Here is a 15644-nt window from a genome sequence, read left to right as displayed (position 1 = left end):
TAGCCCCAAGGCTTAACCCTTACACAGCCAGGAGCACTTATACAAACATGTTCCCCTTAACTCTTTCCATGCAACTGCCTGATACACAGACCCGCAACAGAAATACTGGGGAAGGCTAATGTCAATCTGGCAGGAATGAGATTCTTCCCTGTAATCAAAGCCATTTATATTCTCATAATACCATCCCCAACACCCACTGAAATAAAAGCCTTCCAATGCGACTGTGGATTGAGTGGCTCGTTCCGCCTCCTCCATTCTCTCTGTATAACGCACCGAGCTGCACTGCTGAGCCCTCTCTCTCATTGCCACTCGCGTAATTACTGTCGCCTTTGTCTCCTCAACCTTCCTCATGGCCATCATTCCATCACATGGGGGCACCCAGCTGCAGGTGTCATGGAGACGATGGATTTGGTGCCAAGATGGGCGTCTGTAGTGGTGCCCAAGCCCCATTCTTAGTGAGGGAGCAGATCTATTAAGTGGCACGCAGTTAGAGAGTGACTGTCACGCGTTCAGACTCATGATCCCACTAACAATGAAGGTAGTGACTTCATTCTCCATCCCCGGTCTCTCAGCAACCTGATTGGCAAAGTAACTGATGATGGCCAACTAGGTTGCTCTAGTAGGACATTGAAACTATAAGACAAAAATTTCCCTCTACATGCAAATGGCTGCCCTGCAGGGACCCTATGGCGGTCACCACAGCTTGACTACCCCCCAAAAAAGCATTTCCAAAGCAGGAGGATGGAAAGAAGAGAAAGAAGGGATTGCACTTCATCCATCACAATGATGAGCTGCCTCTCCATATCGGCATTGATCCTAACATGACATTTCCTCCCTGGGAGAATGAAGGATGATGCTGTTTGTGTGATTACATGAGGCCATTCCATAGCAGGAAAGGCCAAGAGCCGCGCCGGCTGTATAACTGATGAGGGCGGAGGCCGCTCTAGTAATACAGAATGGATGAACAAGGGCATGTTAGTAATAACTGATATCTTTTAGGGGCCCTAAACCTTCTTCAGTTTAAAGGGTATATTAAGAGGCAAATGTGTCATTATTTTCCCTATATTGATTTTCCCTAATAAAAACTTGATTCAGTCTTGCAGAGGAACTCCATTGTTCTATGTCTTGTAAGGGATCAAGTTCACAAGAATCCAGCGCCCATGCTGGTCTGCACCCTGCCCTGCACTTTTGTACATAAGGCCTGTGTCTCACAATGGGAGCTTTGTCAGATTAGCTGAAAAGGGCACCATTGTGGCATCACTGTTTCCATAAATGACTGCTCCTAGGACTATCTACAAGCTGATACAAGATCTGGGGCAGTTTCTGGTCTACCTGAGACCTTGGTAACAATCAATGGGGTTTGGGAGATGCCCCATTAATGTGATCATGCACCCAAGCTTGAATGCCAATATATATAAAGACATTACTGACTGCATGGCACTGAAGTACCTATGGCCACTAGATTACCTGACATTCACAGCAAACCCAAAGGTCCATTAGATACAGAAGCAACTAAAAGAAATGGGCATTACTTAAACCTGTGGGGGATCCAGAAAAAGATGGACAAGCTGGGGATCACATGTTCTTTCATCTGGCTTTGCTACTTGCCATTTCTTTAAATCTGTTCTGGAACAGAACCGCATGGAGTATTATAATAAACCAAACCCAATAGCTGTATCTGGGCAGGGAATCCAGCCGGCTGCTAGTGGCACCCAGGTCTAAAAAGCCACCAAATCTATCCATCAGCTTGGGTAATGCTCTAGGCCTGGCCCTATTCCCAAAGCCACAAATCCTACTTTCCCAATGCCCCGAATTCATGCCCCCCCCCTTAGTGATGGAACCCAATGGCATGGTGGCTCCTCAGTTCTGCTGACAGGGGACAATTAAAGGGATTAAGGACTCCCATGACCTGAATAAATTCTAATCTTTCACATTCTATCTATCAAGTCCCGCAGGTGCCTCGGAGACAAATTCTGCAGCACAACTAATTATATATTATCTTCGCACTCTGACAGTGACCTGATGGGACTGGCTGGGCACAACCTAAGGCACTTTGGGTGGGGGGGGGGTTTGCACAAGTCATTATACAAATGGTAACAACTTCATAGCTAAACATTCCTGCAGACATTTTTAAAGGGGATGTTTGACTTCGTTTTTCTATATAAACATTTATGGTATACAGTGACCCATACTGAGCAACTATCTATCTGGTCTTCATTATTCATTTGGTACAAATTTGGAATTATCAACGTTCATTAATGTTATGTAATTGTTGCTGGGGTCATTGACAGCAGTTGGATCGGGTGTAAGAGACTTAAATCAAAGACTAATTGTTGACTAATTGTAATTGTGACCTTGGATATATATCCGGGTGCATTTGGCCATGCCCAATCCCAAGCCTTGTTCTGCCCAGATCCAGCAACCCAATAGGGTTCTTCCACTCGCCACTCCCAGGCTGATTTCTATATTCAGCAGCTATTAAATGTACAATTAATGTACAAGATGGAAACAAATAGAGATAGGCAAACTGAGGCCACATACGGGTTCTGATGATAAGCTCTGCAAGTGGAAGCTTCTTAAAGAGGTACTTTTTATTTACTGATCATAAAGCAACGTGGGTTAACTTAATTTTGCTTACATTTTAATGCACGTCTGTGCAAGGCACTGTCTTAGTCCATTGACACCAGTAACCCTTAGTCAATTGCTAGGTTATCTTGGTCGTAAGCCAAGAGCCAGTAATTCCTGTACTTTCCTAGCTGACCTATAGCTGTGAGCCAGCTTTGTTCCCGACGCTTCTGATCTTTTGGCCTGACCATAACCCACAAAATGTTGCCATCGTACTGCTCACAACTAACCCGTACCGGCATCTTTTCGCTTTGTATGCTGTTTCTGTGCGTATCTTAGGTTCTAAGACAGGGAAATGTCAGGAGCAAAGAAAGCGTGTACTTCCCAGTCTGACCTGCACCCTTCCCGAACCTGCAATGGTCACCCAAATTTCAATCCTAACCAGCCTGAGCTAAGGGTAAACCCACTCATCCCTACTTCTGACCTCTCCTCTGTCTATAACTTGGATATTGAGATTTTCTCTGATGGCCACTGGCTACTCCTCACTATAGCAGCAGTTTCAACCTACTGGGAACACAGGCAGCAAAACAGGTAAGGAGCTAAGTGTTTCCCTGGCAACTAGCATTTTTTGCTTTTGCTCATTGCCAACAAGCAACAACTCATCAAGAACCAACCCCCCATACAGGGATAACTCGCACAAAAACATATTTTCTACTCTAAGCAACAACAGAGTAGGTACTTTTTGCAACTGCTTTCTGAGTTTGCAGCCGGTATTATTGATGCTAACGCACAGGGGGGCACATAGTTTAACCACCAGTAAGTAATGAGTAAATCGCTGTGTGATACTAAATACATAGAGAAGTGCTTTATCTCTCTTTCCCTCTCTGTCTCGTTCCAGGTGTAATTGTCAAGTGATGTTTCGCAAAAACCATTGGTGAATAAGAGTAAACTAGTCCCACCCTAACCAGCTAATGGTCCATACCAGTTCATCTCCAATAGCTTGACTGCAGAATTGTGCCCATTTATTCACCTTTGATCCTCTATCTGTAATAAACCACCATTCCCAGCATTCCCAGCATGCTTGAAGGTTTTACTATGGCTGCTGTTTGGCACTGCACTTTGGGGTCTTGCCATGGTGCAGTTGTTACCTGGATGTTGTCGAAAGAACTCTTGTTGGTCACGTCGTACAGTAAGAGCAAAGCTGGTGAGACACAAGCAAAAAGACAGTGTTAAAGGGGACATATAGGATAAATGGGAAAAACCATAATTTTGTAGGCAATTATGAATAATATCCGGTGCTGGTTTCCCTTTGGGCTAAACATTAACCCTATCTGTAACAATGGCCCCTTTATTGGAGCTTCTTATTGATCCTATCACTTCTCTGTTCGAGTTTGAAATGAATAGTGGGCGTGTACTAATGGTCCCAGCCAGAAGCACAGCAGGAGGGAGAGAGCCAATCACAGCCCTGCACTCACACAAGCAAAGACAGGCTTCAGTTCCCTATCAGGTCAGCTAAGCTGCTGATTGGTTCCTATCCTACAGTGCAGTGTGCTGAGGGCCGCCGGCCCCCCTGCACATCCAGAGAATTCAGCCAGCAGGAAGTGGAACAGGTGGGCGGGGCTAGTGGGGTTTTGGTGGAATTTCTCAATAAATCAGTCTGAAATACAACTTTTTTAAGCACAATCCTTCTATATCTAGAGGAGTATAATTCCCTGGTACATTCTTAATTTTTATAGGATATGTCTGCTTTAAGCACAAAAGTGCAAAGGGTTGTGAACATATACAAATATATATATATAGATGGGTGGTATGCTGTACACTAATCTGCCCCCTAATTTGGGGTCATTAAGACATTGCGGGACCTGTGGGTTACTTATGCCTATGCAATGTGGTGCCCGTCTACCATGAAATGCTGCCAAGCTGGTTGTTGCATTAGTTATTAAAAGCCCCCTATCTCACAAACTTAAATTCCATAGAGGGGCTCACTAGGTACCCGTTACTGTTTGAACTGCTTGTAGCACTTACCATGCGCGTCTCTGTAGTATGCATGTGTTACGCTTCGGAACCTCTCCTGTCCTGCCGTGTCCCATATCTGTAGTGCAAGAGGGGAAAGAATAAGGGTGACATTTCTGGAAGTGAGAACTTGGGTTTGATATTCTTCACCCAGTACTAAAGGCACCATCTTGTTTAACCAACATGCTGGTCAACAGAAGCAGGCAGTGGCATAGCGGTCTGTCAATACCTCAGCTGTTACTATTCTTGAGGGCAATGGGGATGCATTAGTCTGGAGGAATACATTGCACATATGGTCTAAATCTTATTTCTACGGTTCTAGTTCAGATCGGTACCCCACTTCCCTGCCCTGGAATCCCTGACAGGACCTATGGAAAAATATTGGACAAGGATCACACCAACGAGAAGATGTGGTGTTCCCAAACAGGACCTATCTGGTTTATTTTCAGCCATCAGTCGGGGGGAAGACACAATGGGGTGAGTGTAAGAAGAGAATGGAGTAGGGAGTGGTTAAAGTACAGGGGAGACAATATATTCCCATACAGGGTGACATTTCAAGCTAATAGGTCAATGTTTTTGTTATTTGCCCTTTTAGGGCTTATGTCACATGTAGTGCTTCTCTCCTCCATTGGTGTATCAGAGAAACATGATACCTGCCACCCCTCCCCATGACCTTTCATTGATATGATTGGAAGCCACAGGGGGAAATCGTGATATAAATCTACATGTGATATGAGCAAAACAAAACCCCCATCATTCCATTTCATCAAATGAAAAGATTGCAAGCCATATTTATTTGGAGATCTTACCTGTAATTTCACCTTGACTCCATCCACATTTAACACCTTATTCTGAAAAAGAAACACAAAAAGAAAGAGAATCTCTATGTGAGTGTGGGAGTGAGAAGCAGCGCTACCTGGATACGCCTACTCGGCGATAAAATATGGGCCGTCGCCCGTCTCTCGCTCACAAACACGTTGAGAACCAACAGCAATACTCACAATTACATACCAAACCCCAAGGGTCCCCATTTAGGGGGGACAATCCTGCATAAAAGGCCCCAAAAGGGCATGACTTAAGGCCAAGTGAGCTGATCTTCTCCCAATATCCCCACCTACGGGTGGGCGATATCGGGAAAATGTAGGCCAAACGTCGGGGCCAAACGATCAAATTCTAACGGCGGCAATGGCACAGTCGGTTGGGGGACCGCAAAAACGAGCCGATGCGGTCCCCGATCCGACTAAATCTTTTAACCTGCCCTAACGATATCTGCCCGATTTCAGGCATAGCCGTCGTTTCTGCCCCAAGGGACCGATATCGGCAGCTACAATCGGCCCCTGTATGGGGACCTTTACTGGATTCTGGGCGGGATTTCGGTAGGACAAAGGTTAAGTTTCAACACTTGCAAGTTAGAAGGTATGCAATGATCTCAAGCTTGGTTAGAAGTTTCTTATTGATGCAATACTATGCTTGCCTATACTTCAATTGGTTGGGTGAAGTCCTGTGAGGGGCCTGGCCCATGTACCTAGCGGTTTCACCTGGTATTAAGGATCATAAACAAGGAGCAAAGTGCTGTCTGACACAGGAAAGCCCTCTATATAACAACTGCCTTGGGCTCTCCTGCTCCATTGGGCCCCTGTCCCTCCCTACTCTGTCTGAATGCCTGAATGCCCTCCAGTTCCAGGGTATGCCCACGTGCCACGTCCCATCACACACCCTCTCTGGGTGCCACACTGCCACGGCTTTGCAGTTGCACTAGGAAGGGCTTCACCTCATTCTGACGTGCAAGGTGCTGGACCTGAGGGTGCAACCAAAAGCAAAGAAATTGGAAGCTCCACCCCATTCGTGGTTAATGAGCACCCAGATTATCTGCTTTCTTCAGTTAGACTGCTTTAACGTTACTGGGGTTACCATCCTTAGCAACTAACTTCTTGTTTAATTGTCAGAAAGAAGAATGAAATGGAAAGTGGCCAAAGCAATAAATGAAATAAAACCATTGTTCAGACTGCTGCCCCCCAAATAAATTAAATAAAGGCAAGTTAAAGCCACTTAGAATGTACCCATAGTTTTTTCAAGAGGGAATGTGCCTGTAGCTTCCCTTTAGGAGGGAATGCGCCCGTAGATTCCCTTTAGGAGGGAATGCGCCCGTAGCTTCCCTTTAGGAGGGAATGCGCCCGTAGCTTTCCTTTAGGAGGGAATGCGCCCGTAGCTTCCCTTTAGGAGGGAATGCGCCCGTAGCTTTCCTTTAGGAGGGAATGCGCCCGTAGATTCCCTTTAGGAGGGAATGCGCCCGTAGCTTTCCTTTAGGAGGGAATGCGCCCGTAGATTCCCTTTAGGAGGGAATGCGCCCGTAGCTTTCCTTTAGGAGGGAATGCGCCCGTAGCTTCCCTTTAGGAGGGAATGCGCCCGTAGCTTTCCTTTAGGAGGGAATGCGCCCGTAGCTTTCCTTTAGGAGGGAATGCGCCCGTAGCTTCCCTTTAGGAGGGAATGCGCCCGTAGCTTTCCTTTAGGAGGGAATGCGCCCGTAGCTTTCCTTTAGGAGGGAATGCGCCCGTAGCTTCCCTTTAGGAGGGAATGCGCCCGTAGCTTTCCTTTAGGAGGGAATGCGCCCGTAGCTTTCCTTTAGGAGGGAATGCGCCCGTAGCTTCCCTTTAGGAGGGAATGCGCCCGTAGCTTCCCTTTAGGAGGGAATGCGCCCGTAGCTTCCCTTTAGGAGGGAATGCGCCCGTAGCTTCCCTTTAGGAGGGAATGCGCCCGTAGCTTCCCTTTAGGAGGGAATGCGCCCGTAGCTTCCCTTTAGGAGGGAATGCGCCCGTAGCTTCCCTTTAGGAGGGAATGCGCCCGTAGCTTCCCTTTAGGAGGGAATGCGCCCGTAGCTTCCCTTTAGGAGGGAATGCGCCCGTAGCTTCCCTTTAGGAGGGAATGCGCCCGTAGCTTTCCTTTAGGAGGGAATGCGCCCGTAGCTTCCCTTTAGGAGGGAATGCGCCCGTAGCTTTCCTTTAGGAGGGAATGCGCCCGTAGCTTCCCTTTAGGAGGGAATGCGCCCGTAGCTTCCCTTTAGGAGGGAATGCGCCCGTAGCTTCCCTTTAGGAGGGAATGCGCCCGTAGCTTCCCTTTAGGAGGGAATGCGCCCGTAGCTTTCCTTTAGGAGGGAATGCGCCCGTAGCTTCCCTTTAGGAGGGAATGCGCCCGTAGCTTCCCTTTAGGAGGGAATGCGCCCGTAGCTTCCCTTTAGGAGGGAATGCGCCCGTAGCTTCCCTTTAGGAGGGAATGCGCCCGTAGCTTCCCTTTAGGAGGGAATGCGCCCGTAGCTTTCCTTTAGGAGGGAATGCGCCCGTAGCTTCCCTTTAGGAGGGAATGCGCCCGTAGCTTTCCTTTAGGAGGGAATGCGCCCGTAGCTTCCCTTTAGGAGGGAATGCGCCCGTAGCTTCCCTTTAGGAGGGAATGCGCCCGTAGCTTCCCTTTAGGAGGGAATGCGCCCGTAGCTTTCCTTTAGGAGGGAATGTGCCCGTAGCTTTCCTTTAGAAGGGAATGCGCCCGTAGCTTAAAGTGGGACATGCCAGTTGATCTGAGTGTTAATGCTGCACATTTCCCCGGGCAGAAGGCTATTTACATGTGCTACAAGCTGCAATTAGCAGCGCTGCCTTTTACACTCTGTATCTGCGCCAGATTCGTTACGGAAAGGACGCCTAAGTGATTCATCTAATTTCTAAGCAAAATCTTATAAGTGGCTGGGCTAATTCTCCAATTAGAATAAATAATCACCCTATTAAAACTGACCTTAGCGTCTATCCTTCTTAGGTCAATATCATGCGATAATTCCACTTGGGAAACCCAAGACATTTTTCTTTATTGCCATGATTGCCTGGTGCCTCCCAGCGTATCTACATGCACAGCTATTCATGAAAGAGTCTCCGGAGATCATGTGGTTAAAGGGACAATATACATCCTCTCTCTAAGCTGGATTTTCATTCTGTTGATTTTTCTAGAGTCTTTCCGCATTACATTTGTACAGGATGTTCTGTTCAGGCAGCCTTATTTATCTAGGTATTTGTGTTTATATACATGGATGGGAGCAGCCATTAAGATGACCTCATCCAGAGATAAAAAATTGGTGCCCTCTAGTGGCTAAATAAAATGGTGAAGTAATAACTTCTGAAAGAAAGCAACCATCAGGCAGACATCCCCCTGAGCATAAGGCTTCTGCCCTATGACATAATAAGACTTAAGGGGAACAAAAGCCCCCTGACAACCAAAGGCCCCGCTCCCCTAAACCAGTTGAATCCGGGTCCAGTTGGCTTCACAAGTGCTGCTATTGGGGCAAAGATCAGAGTAAAGAGGACCTGGCGCAACATGTGCCCACCAAACCCACTTACCTACACTATGTTTTCCACTGGGGTGGTTCTGGAGTGGGGAGGAAAACCTGTGGAGAGGGCTGGGGTTGTCAGTGGGCCATTTAGCATACAGCAGTAGGGCCCAGGGCAATGGGGGCCCAGATGGTCCAAGGGGTCTGCGATATATTTCATCCTCTACAGCCCCCATAATAACATGCCATTTTCCCTGCGTCCAGATTTATTTTGCTTCTCTATTACAAGCAGCTGAACTGCAGTTTATTTACTGGCTTCCTTGTCTATGTCAAGCTCCGCCCCTTTAGCTATCTGAGCACTCCTCCTCTCCAACTATAAAGACTTTACAGAGGTGCCTACTGGGCCTGCCTGATTGATTTTCATTGGAGCAGAGGAAGTGAAGGCTTCATAATCTAAGTGCTCAGAATACAAAAGGAGAGGGGCTTTATACTAGACAAGGAGGTTCAGAGGCTGTACAGAGTAATTTTGGGGGATTTTAAAATAAAAGGCTTACTTATGCTTTAAGACAGTGGGGTTCCTGTTCTGCTGCTGAAAATAACCTGTGCCTCTGGCTTTAGTTGCCCTTAAATCCTACAAAGCACTTAACACTTTCCCAAGTCCATAATTAGTGCAATGTTCCCTGGCAGCGCGCCAGAGTAGGGCAAATGAATTGTATAAACACAGGAATAATCTGCGGCGCTGTTTGTTTAATTGGAAGTCGTTATAAGAGATCGGAGTCGAGAAAGTAAAAAATTCATTAGCAGCCTCAGCGCTAAGTGGCACGAGGAAATGCGTTGCCATTACTCAGGGACGGGACTGAGGCGGCGGGAGATGGAGAGCCCGCTACACACGCTCCGCAGGGTGGGAACACTTCCAACAAGGGTGTTTATTGCACCGCCAGGGATATATTGGCCCATTTATCTTGTTCTTATGGAGCTGCTTTCAGCAAAAACGCACTGGCCCGTGTTATAGTTAAAAAAATATCAAATAAACTGGAAGAAAGAAGAAAAAACAGGACCACTGGTGCCGTGATTGGTTGGCTGAGCCTGTGCTAACAATGGAACCTGGGATCGCACAGGGAGGTTGGTGGGGCTCGTACACCCCATGATACTGGGATAAAGTATACTAAGGGATGGAACCTGTCTCACTGAGATTTACAGTCCGGCCATGCTACCCACTGTGTGGTGCCTAACCCCTTAGGGGGCACCTGGAGCAGCCTGAAAGCCAGTTAGGGTACCATTTAGGGAGGAGGCCTTTCTGCTGCCCAAGATACTCCTGGAAGATAGCAGCTGCCATTTTAGATTGGTCTCAATAGCTTCCGTGCTGCAGCTCTGGCTGCTTGTAGCTCAGATTACACAGCACAGTAGGGAGGGGAAGTGAGAGATTATGGTAGGGGGAGAGGGAGAGAGCAGCAAACTCAGACTCAGAGAGAGGAAGTCAGACACAGAAGAACATGTTTACAAAAAAGGAGACAAGAAAACACGTGGTTCTTTTGATAGAGGACTCAGTGCAGCATTTCTGTAAGTGCTTATGGCTGTATTTACATAGACCTTTCTGATAAAGCTTACTTAGTTTTTACCTTTCCTTCTCCTTTAAGTTAAATTTTAGTATGTTATAGAATGGCTAATTCTTTGCAACTTTTTAACTGGTTTTCATTTTATATTTTTTATAGTTTTTGAATGATTTCCCTTCCTCTTTCTAGCTTTCAAATGGGGGTCACTGGTATATTAGAACCTCCATAGGCTGCCATCCTGTCCCGTAATGAAAAGCAAGTGGCATTTACCTTTTTGAAAGCCAACAAGAAATACAGATTTCCAGTAAAAAAACCAATTACTGAGGTTTTTTAAATCCTACATCTATATCACTATGGTAGAACTGAAGGCCTAATTACCCACCATGCTGCTTTGTTTTTACTTCCTGCAGGGCCACAATCGCACAGTTGACTTCTTAATATAACATCATTAGTTTAATGTAACTTTGCAGTGGGCTAAACCAGGGATCCCCAACCAGTGGCTCCCAGTGGCCTCAAAGTAGGTGCCATTTTCAATTTCTGGCTTGGAGACAAGTTCTGGAAGCCCAGAGACACAGTGTTACTCCAAGCAGAGCCTCCTGCAGGCCACATGGGGCTACCAAACAGCCAATCACAGCCGTTATTTGGCACCCCCTACAAACTTTTCTCATGCTTGTCTGGCTTACCAACTAGGGATGCACCAAACCCAGTTTTTTGGGTTCAGCCGAACCCCCGAATCCATCCCGATGGATTCAGCCAAATACCAAACCAAATCCTAATTACCATGTGCTAATTATGATCCAGAAGGAATTTTCCCCCCAAAACATTTAACCCTTCCAAATCCTAATTAGAACCATGTCAAAAAGGCCGAATCCTGGCCGAATCCGAACTGAATCCTGGATACGGTGCATCCCTATTACCAACACTTGCTCGTTGCTCGTGTTGCTTTTTGCTAGTTAGCCCCTATAAAGCTTCAAAGTCCATGGTACTCTTAATAAATATACACACAGCATCCCTGGAGCAAGGAGGGCATAATGTGCTGCTAAACAGGAGATGCAAATTGCCATAATGAAGGGGGCACGAAAGGCCACAAGAAATCAGTAGCCCGTTCTGCTGTCAGATTAGGGGGTAGAGGACTACGACTTCCCAGGCAGCATAAAACTCAGGCCGCTAAGTAAAAACCAATGACACAGACAAGTAAACATGACCTGCTTACCTGTTAAATAATTATTATAATTAAGCTTTCAAGACAAGACAACCCCACCCCCGCTGTATAGCCGCCCTTGTCTATATTAAACCCACCAGGAACCATGTTCCCTCGAAGTGGCCACCAGCCAATCGTTCTTCTCTAATCACAGCTCCGCGCATCTCCCCATCTGATTGTGGGTTGCAAGCCATTAAGTCTTGCAACACAAATTGGCACAGACAAATCAAGGTGGATAGAGGAACGCTTGGCATAGCGGCTTGTCCTGAGATGTTTTTGTGCTCATTTGTAGCGCATCAATAATAGCCCTCACGTGTGCATTTGTTTTGTGAGCTGTGACGGATAGAGAGACGTGATTGGGACCGTGGCCAAACCGAGCGCCACTCCTGCCAATTCCGTAGCACAGATCAATGAATCAATGTGAATGTTCTTATTTATCTCAAGCACCTCGAGCAGTTCCTTTGTGCGGCCATGTTTCACACTCGGCAAGCACTCGGCTCTGATCCTGGGTCAGGAGCTTGGGAACCGATCCATCTCTCATGCCAGGCAGAGAAACACAATCATCAGAGTATTGTACCAGCTGGCATTCTTGTTTACTGTTTTAAAGGGCATAAAGAAACTTCTTATTTTTACCTGTAATGTAAATCATTTGTACTATAGAATAAACATGTACCATTATAAAATGTATCTTATTAGCAAATCTGGATATGACACTGCTGTGACATGGTCATCACGGTAAAGCTGTAGAGAGGTTGGCCAGCAATGAGGTGGTGCAGGGATCTAACATAGTAAAGGCAACTGTTGTGAGGTGGAGCAGGAGCAGGGTGGAGAGAGAAATCAGGAAAGAAACAGGTAGTAGGGAGAAGGGCAAAAAGATTGGAGAGGGGGTGGCAGGAGAGGAAGGGGGTACAGTGATCATGAAAAGAGTCAAACAAGGCATGAGGGCACAGAGATGGCTGAGAAGAGGTGAACAGGGCATGGAGACCAGTGAAGAAGCAGGGAGGGGGCACAAAGGCCATGGAAATTGGGGCTGGAGAGAAGTGGAGGCAAAGAAAGCACAGAGATGGAGGAAAGACTGGAGAGCAAGCAGCTAAGGGTGAAGAGGTGAAGTTAGGGCATGAAGATCGGGAAAGAGTGATGAGAAGGTAGCAAGGGTATTAGAGATCACTAATGGAGCAGGGGAACAGTCAGAAAGGACATAAAGATCAGGGTAGGTGCAGGGATGAGGGGTATAGGATACAGAGATCAGTGGAGGAAATAGGAATGGACAACAGTGAAACAATGAGAAGGAGGTGGAGAGGGCACAGAGATCACAACAATAACAGGTAGGAGGTGGGGAGTCCATGGAAAGGGCAACATTTCAGCAAAGGTGCCAGCAATAAGCAAGAGGGCACAGAGATTAAGGTAAGTGCAGAGAGCAGGGGATGGTATGGCAATCAGTAAGCACTGAGAGGAGGCAAAGAAAGTAAGGGGATCACAGGAGGAGAAGAGAGAGCAAATAGATGAGGGAAGTAGTGAAGAAGAGAGGAGACATCACAGCACAGACATCAGTAAACGTGAGAAACAGAGAGGAGACAGATTTCAGTGAAGGTGTGGGGAGGAGAAGAGGGCACACTGAGGTGCAAACACTTTTCTGGAAGCAACATTTCCAAGGCGGGCTGCATTGTTGTTGTGTTAAACGCATACAGTATTGCTCTACTTAAATATTATCTCATCAGCACAATCCTACTAATCCTACTGGTATGGGACATGACCCGGGCAGAGCCAATCACTTGACTTGATCTTCAAACTCTGTCCCAGCATGCACCCAACAGTTGGTTCCCTGTAAACCCTGGTACTCCTGCCCCATAGAATATTTACTGCAGTCAGAACCTGCTTTGTGTCAGAGACTAAGCTATGGAGACTATGGAGCTATGGAGACTGTAGTTATAATTGGACAAATTAAAGGTTATGATCCAAGGACCCACTTACACTAGGGTCAGAGTTATAAGGAGCCAAGTAACATGGCGCATACATGCCCATAGGGTTATATAAGATGCCCCACACTGGCCACAAGTTGAGTAATTGTCTCACAAAAGACTTGGAAGACAAATAGGTCCTCTGTCCAAGTAAAGGAGGGCAAGTTTTTTTTAAACCCTCTCAGGGGCCCAATATATGTGACCTAATGCTGACTGGGCAGTGGCTAATGAAAGCTTGGGCAGCAGGAATATATATTTAGCTTTCCCAGATGGTTATTTACTTCATGCACGTGAAGAGGAATTTATCAAGGCTTGAGTATAATTAAGCACCAGTGTATAAGCAGCTGCCGGCCAGGAGTTTTCTGCAATAGCAGCAGAGCTGCACTCCTTTCCGCTCCCCATACAGTCTGAGGCAGAATTCTGCTGTCACTTTGCTCCAGGTACATTAGGGCTTATTCACAAAGGCATCTGGTTTAAAATGGATGAAGGTGCTGAAAAGGGAGCTATACTGTTATTTCTGCCTCAGCCTCTTATACATGAGACACCAGCACATCACTCTATTAGCATCCCAGGATAGCATCGTGCCAATATAACAGCAGGCCAACAGCGCGCTAACATAAACCAGACCAATGGCACATGTCAGGATAGTGGCGGCCCACCAGCACATGTCAGGACAGAGTTAGACCAATAGTACATGTCAGTATAATGTCAGCCAATGGCACGTCAGTGTAATGTCAGCCAATGGCACGTCAGGATAGTGTCAGCCAATGGCATGTCAGTATAATGTCAGCCAATGGCACATGTCAGGATAGTGTCAGCCAATGGCATGTCAGTATAATGTCAGCCAATGGCACGTCAGTGTAGTGTCAGCCAATGGCACGTCAGTGTAGTGTCAGCCAATGGCATGTCAGTGTAGTGTCAGCCAATGGCACTTTAGTAATAGTGTCAGGCCAATGGCAAATGTCAGGATAGTTTCAGGCCAATGGCACTTTAGTAATAGTGTCAGGCCAATGGCAAATGTCAGGATAGTTTCAGGCCAATGGCACTTTAGTATAGTGTCAGGCCAATGGCAAATGCCAGGATAGTTTCAGGCCAATGGCACTTTAGTATAGTGTCGGGCCAATGGCAAATGCCAGGATAGTTTCAGGCCAATGGCACTTTAGTATAGTGTCGGGCCAATGGCAAATGCCAGGATAGTTTCAGGCCAAGGGCACTTTAGTATAGTGTCGGGCCAATGGCAAATGCCAGGATCGTTTCAGGCCAATGGCACTTTAGTATAGTGTCAGGCCAATGGCAAATGGCAGGAAAGTGTTAGGCCAATTGTAACCAAAATTCCCAAGTCATTAATATGCCATTATGGAAGTTCCATTCAACCCAAGTGACTGGCTGGGGCTCTGCTTAGGCAACAAAACCTCTACTCGTTCCAGCCTTACATACTATTCTATTACATTTACATAATAACATTAAAACCTGGCCCCCACCTATACTCCCAGGGTGCCAAATGGGCTTATAAAGAGGCCACTCCTCTGGGCGATATGAGATGTTCCTACTCTGAGGGCTGTTAGGCTTCAGCTAAGATGTGATTTATGATGGGCCGTCTGTTCCGGCCGGAGTGTCCCTTTGAAGAATCCATTTTGTAAATTACAGCAATTTTGGCAAGGTCTGTTTGAAAGCTTTTAAAATAAAAGTTAAAAAGCTGTATTCTGTAAAAAACAAATCACTAATAAATATGGCACAAAGTATGTTTAATGGGTTTCAGAATATTCACCTCCCACAAACAGGTTCTGCAGCAGCTATGACATTGCCCCTTATTTCATAGTAATTATGCTGGGGCTACCTACGTTCTACATCTAGGGGGCGCAGAGAGCATGATTGAGGGTTACTTCACCTTTATGTCTACTCAGTGGTGTAACTAAAGGTGGCCATACACGGGCAGATTGTAGCTGCCGATATCGGTCCCTTGGACTGATTCGGCAGTTTATCGGCCCGTGTATGGGCAGAAACGAGGGGCCTGGCCGACCGATATCTGGCCTGAAATTGGCCAGATC

The 15644-nt window shown here is 46.5% G+C and overlaps 1 protein-coding gene across 4 annotated transcripts in view; it reads right to left on the bottom strand.

The window, feature by feature from the left end:
* rab26 (RAB26, member RAS oncogene family) overlaps window positions 1-15644 on the bottom strand; it is a 130189-nt gene that overhangs the window by 17865 nt on the left and 96680 nt on the right. For 3 of the 4 annotated variants that reach the window (XM_012970587.3, XM_012970586.3, XM_031892751.1), the window contains 3 exons: window positions 5388-5429; window positions 4591-4657; window positions 3714-3766 (listed from right to left, as the gene is read on the bottom strand). In XM_012970587.3, coding sequence (XP_012826041.1) covers window positions 3714-3766; window positions 4591-4657; window positions 5388-5429 — 162 coding nt within the window. 4 annotated transcript variants of the gene reach the window in all.

This window comes from Xenopus tropicalis, chromosome 9, assembly GCF_000004195.4.
Source record: "Xenopus tropicalis strain Nigerian chromosome 9, UCB_Xtro_10.0, whole genome shotgun sequence".
NCBI lineage: Eukaryota > Metazoa > Chordata > Amphibia > Anura > Pipidae > Xenopus > Xenopus tropicalis.
The sequence above is the reverse complement of the archived record's forward strand: the minus strand, read 5'-3'. Positions and strand labels throughout refer to the sequence as shown.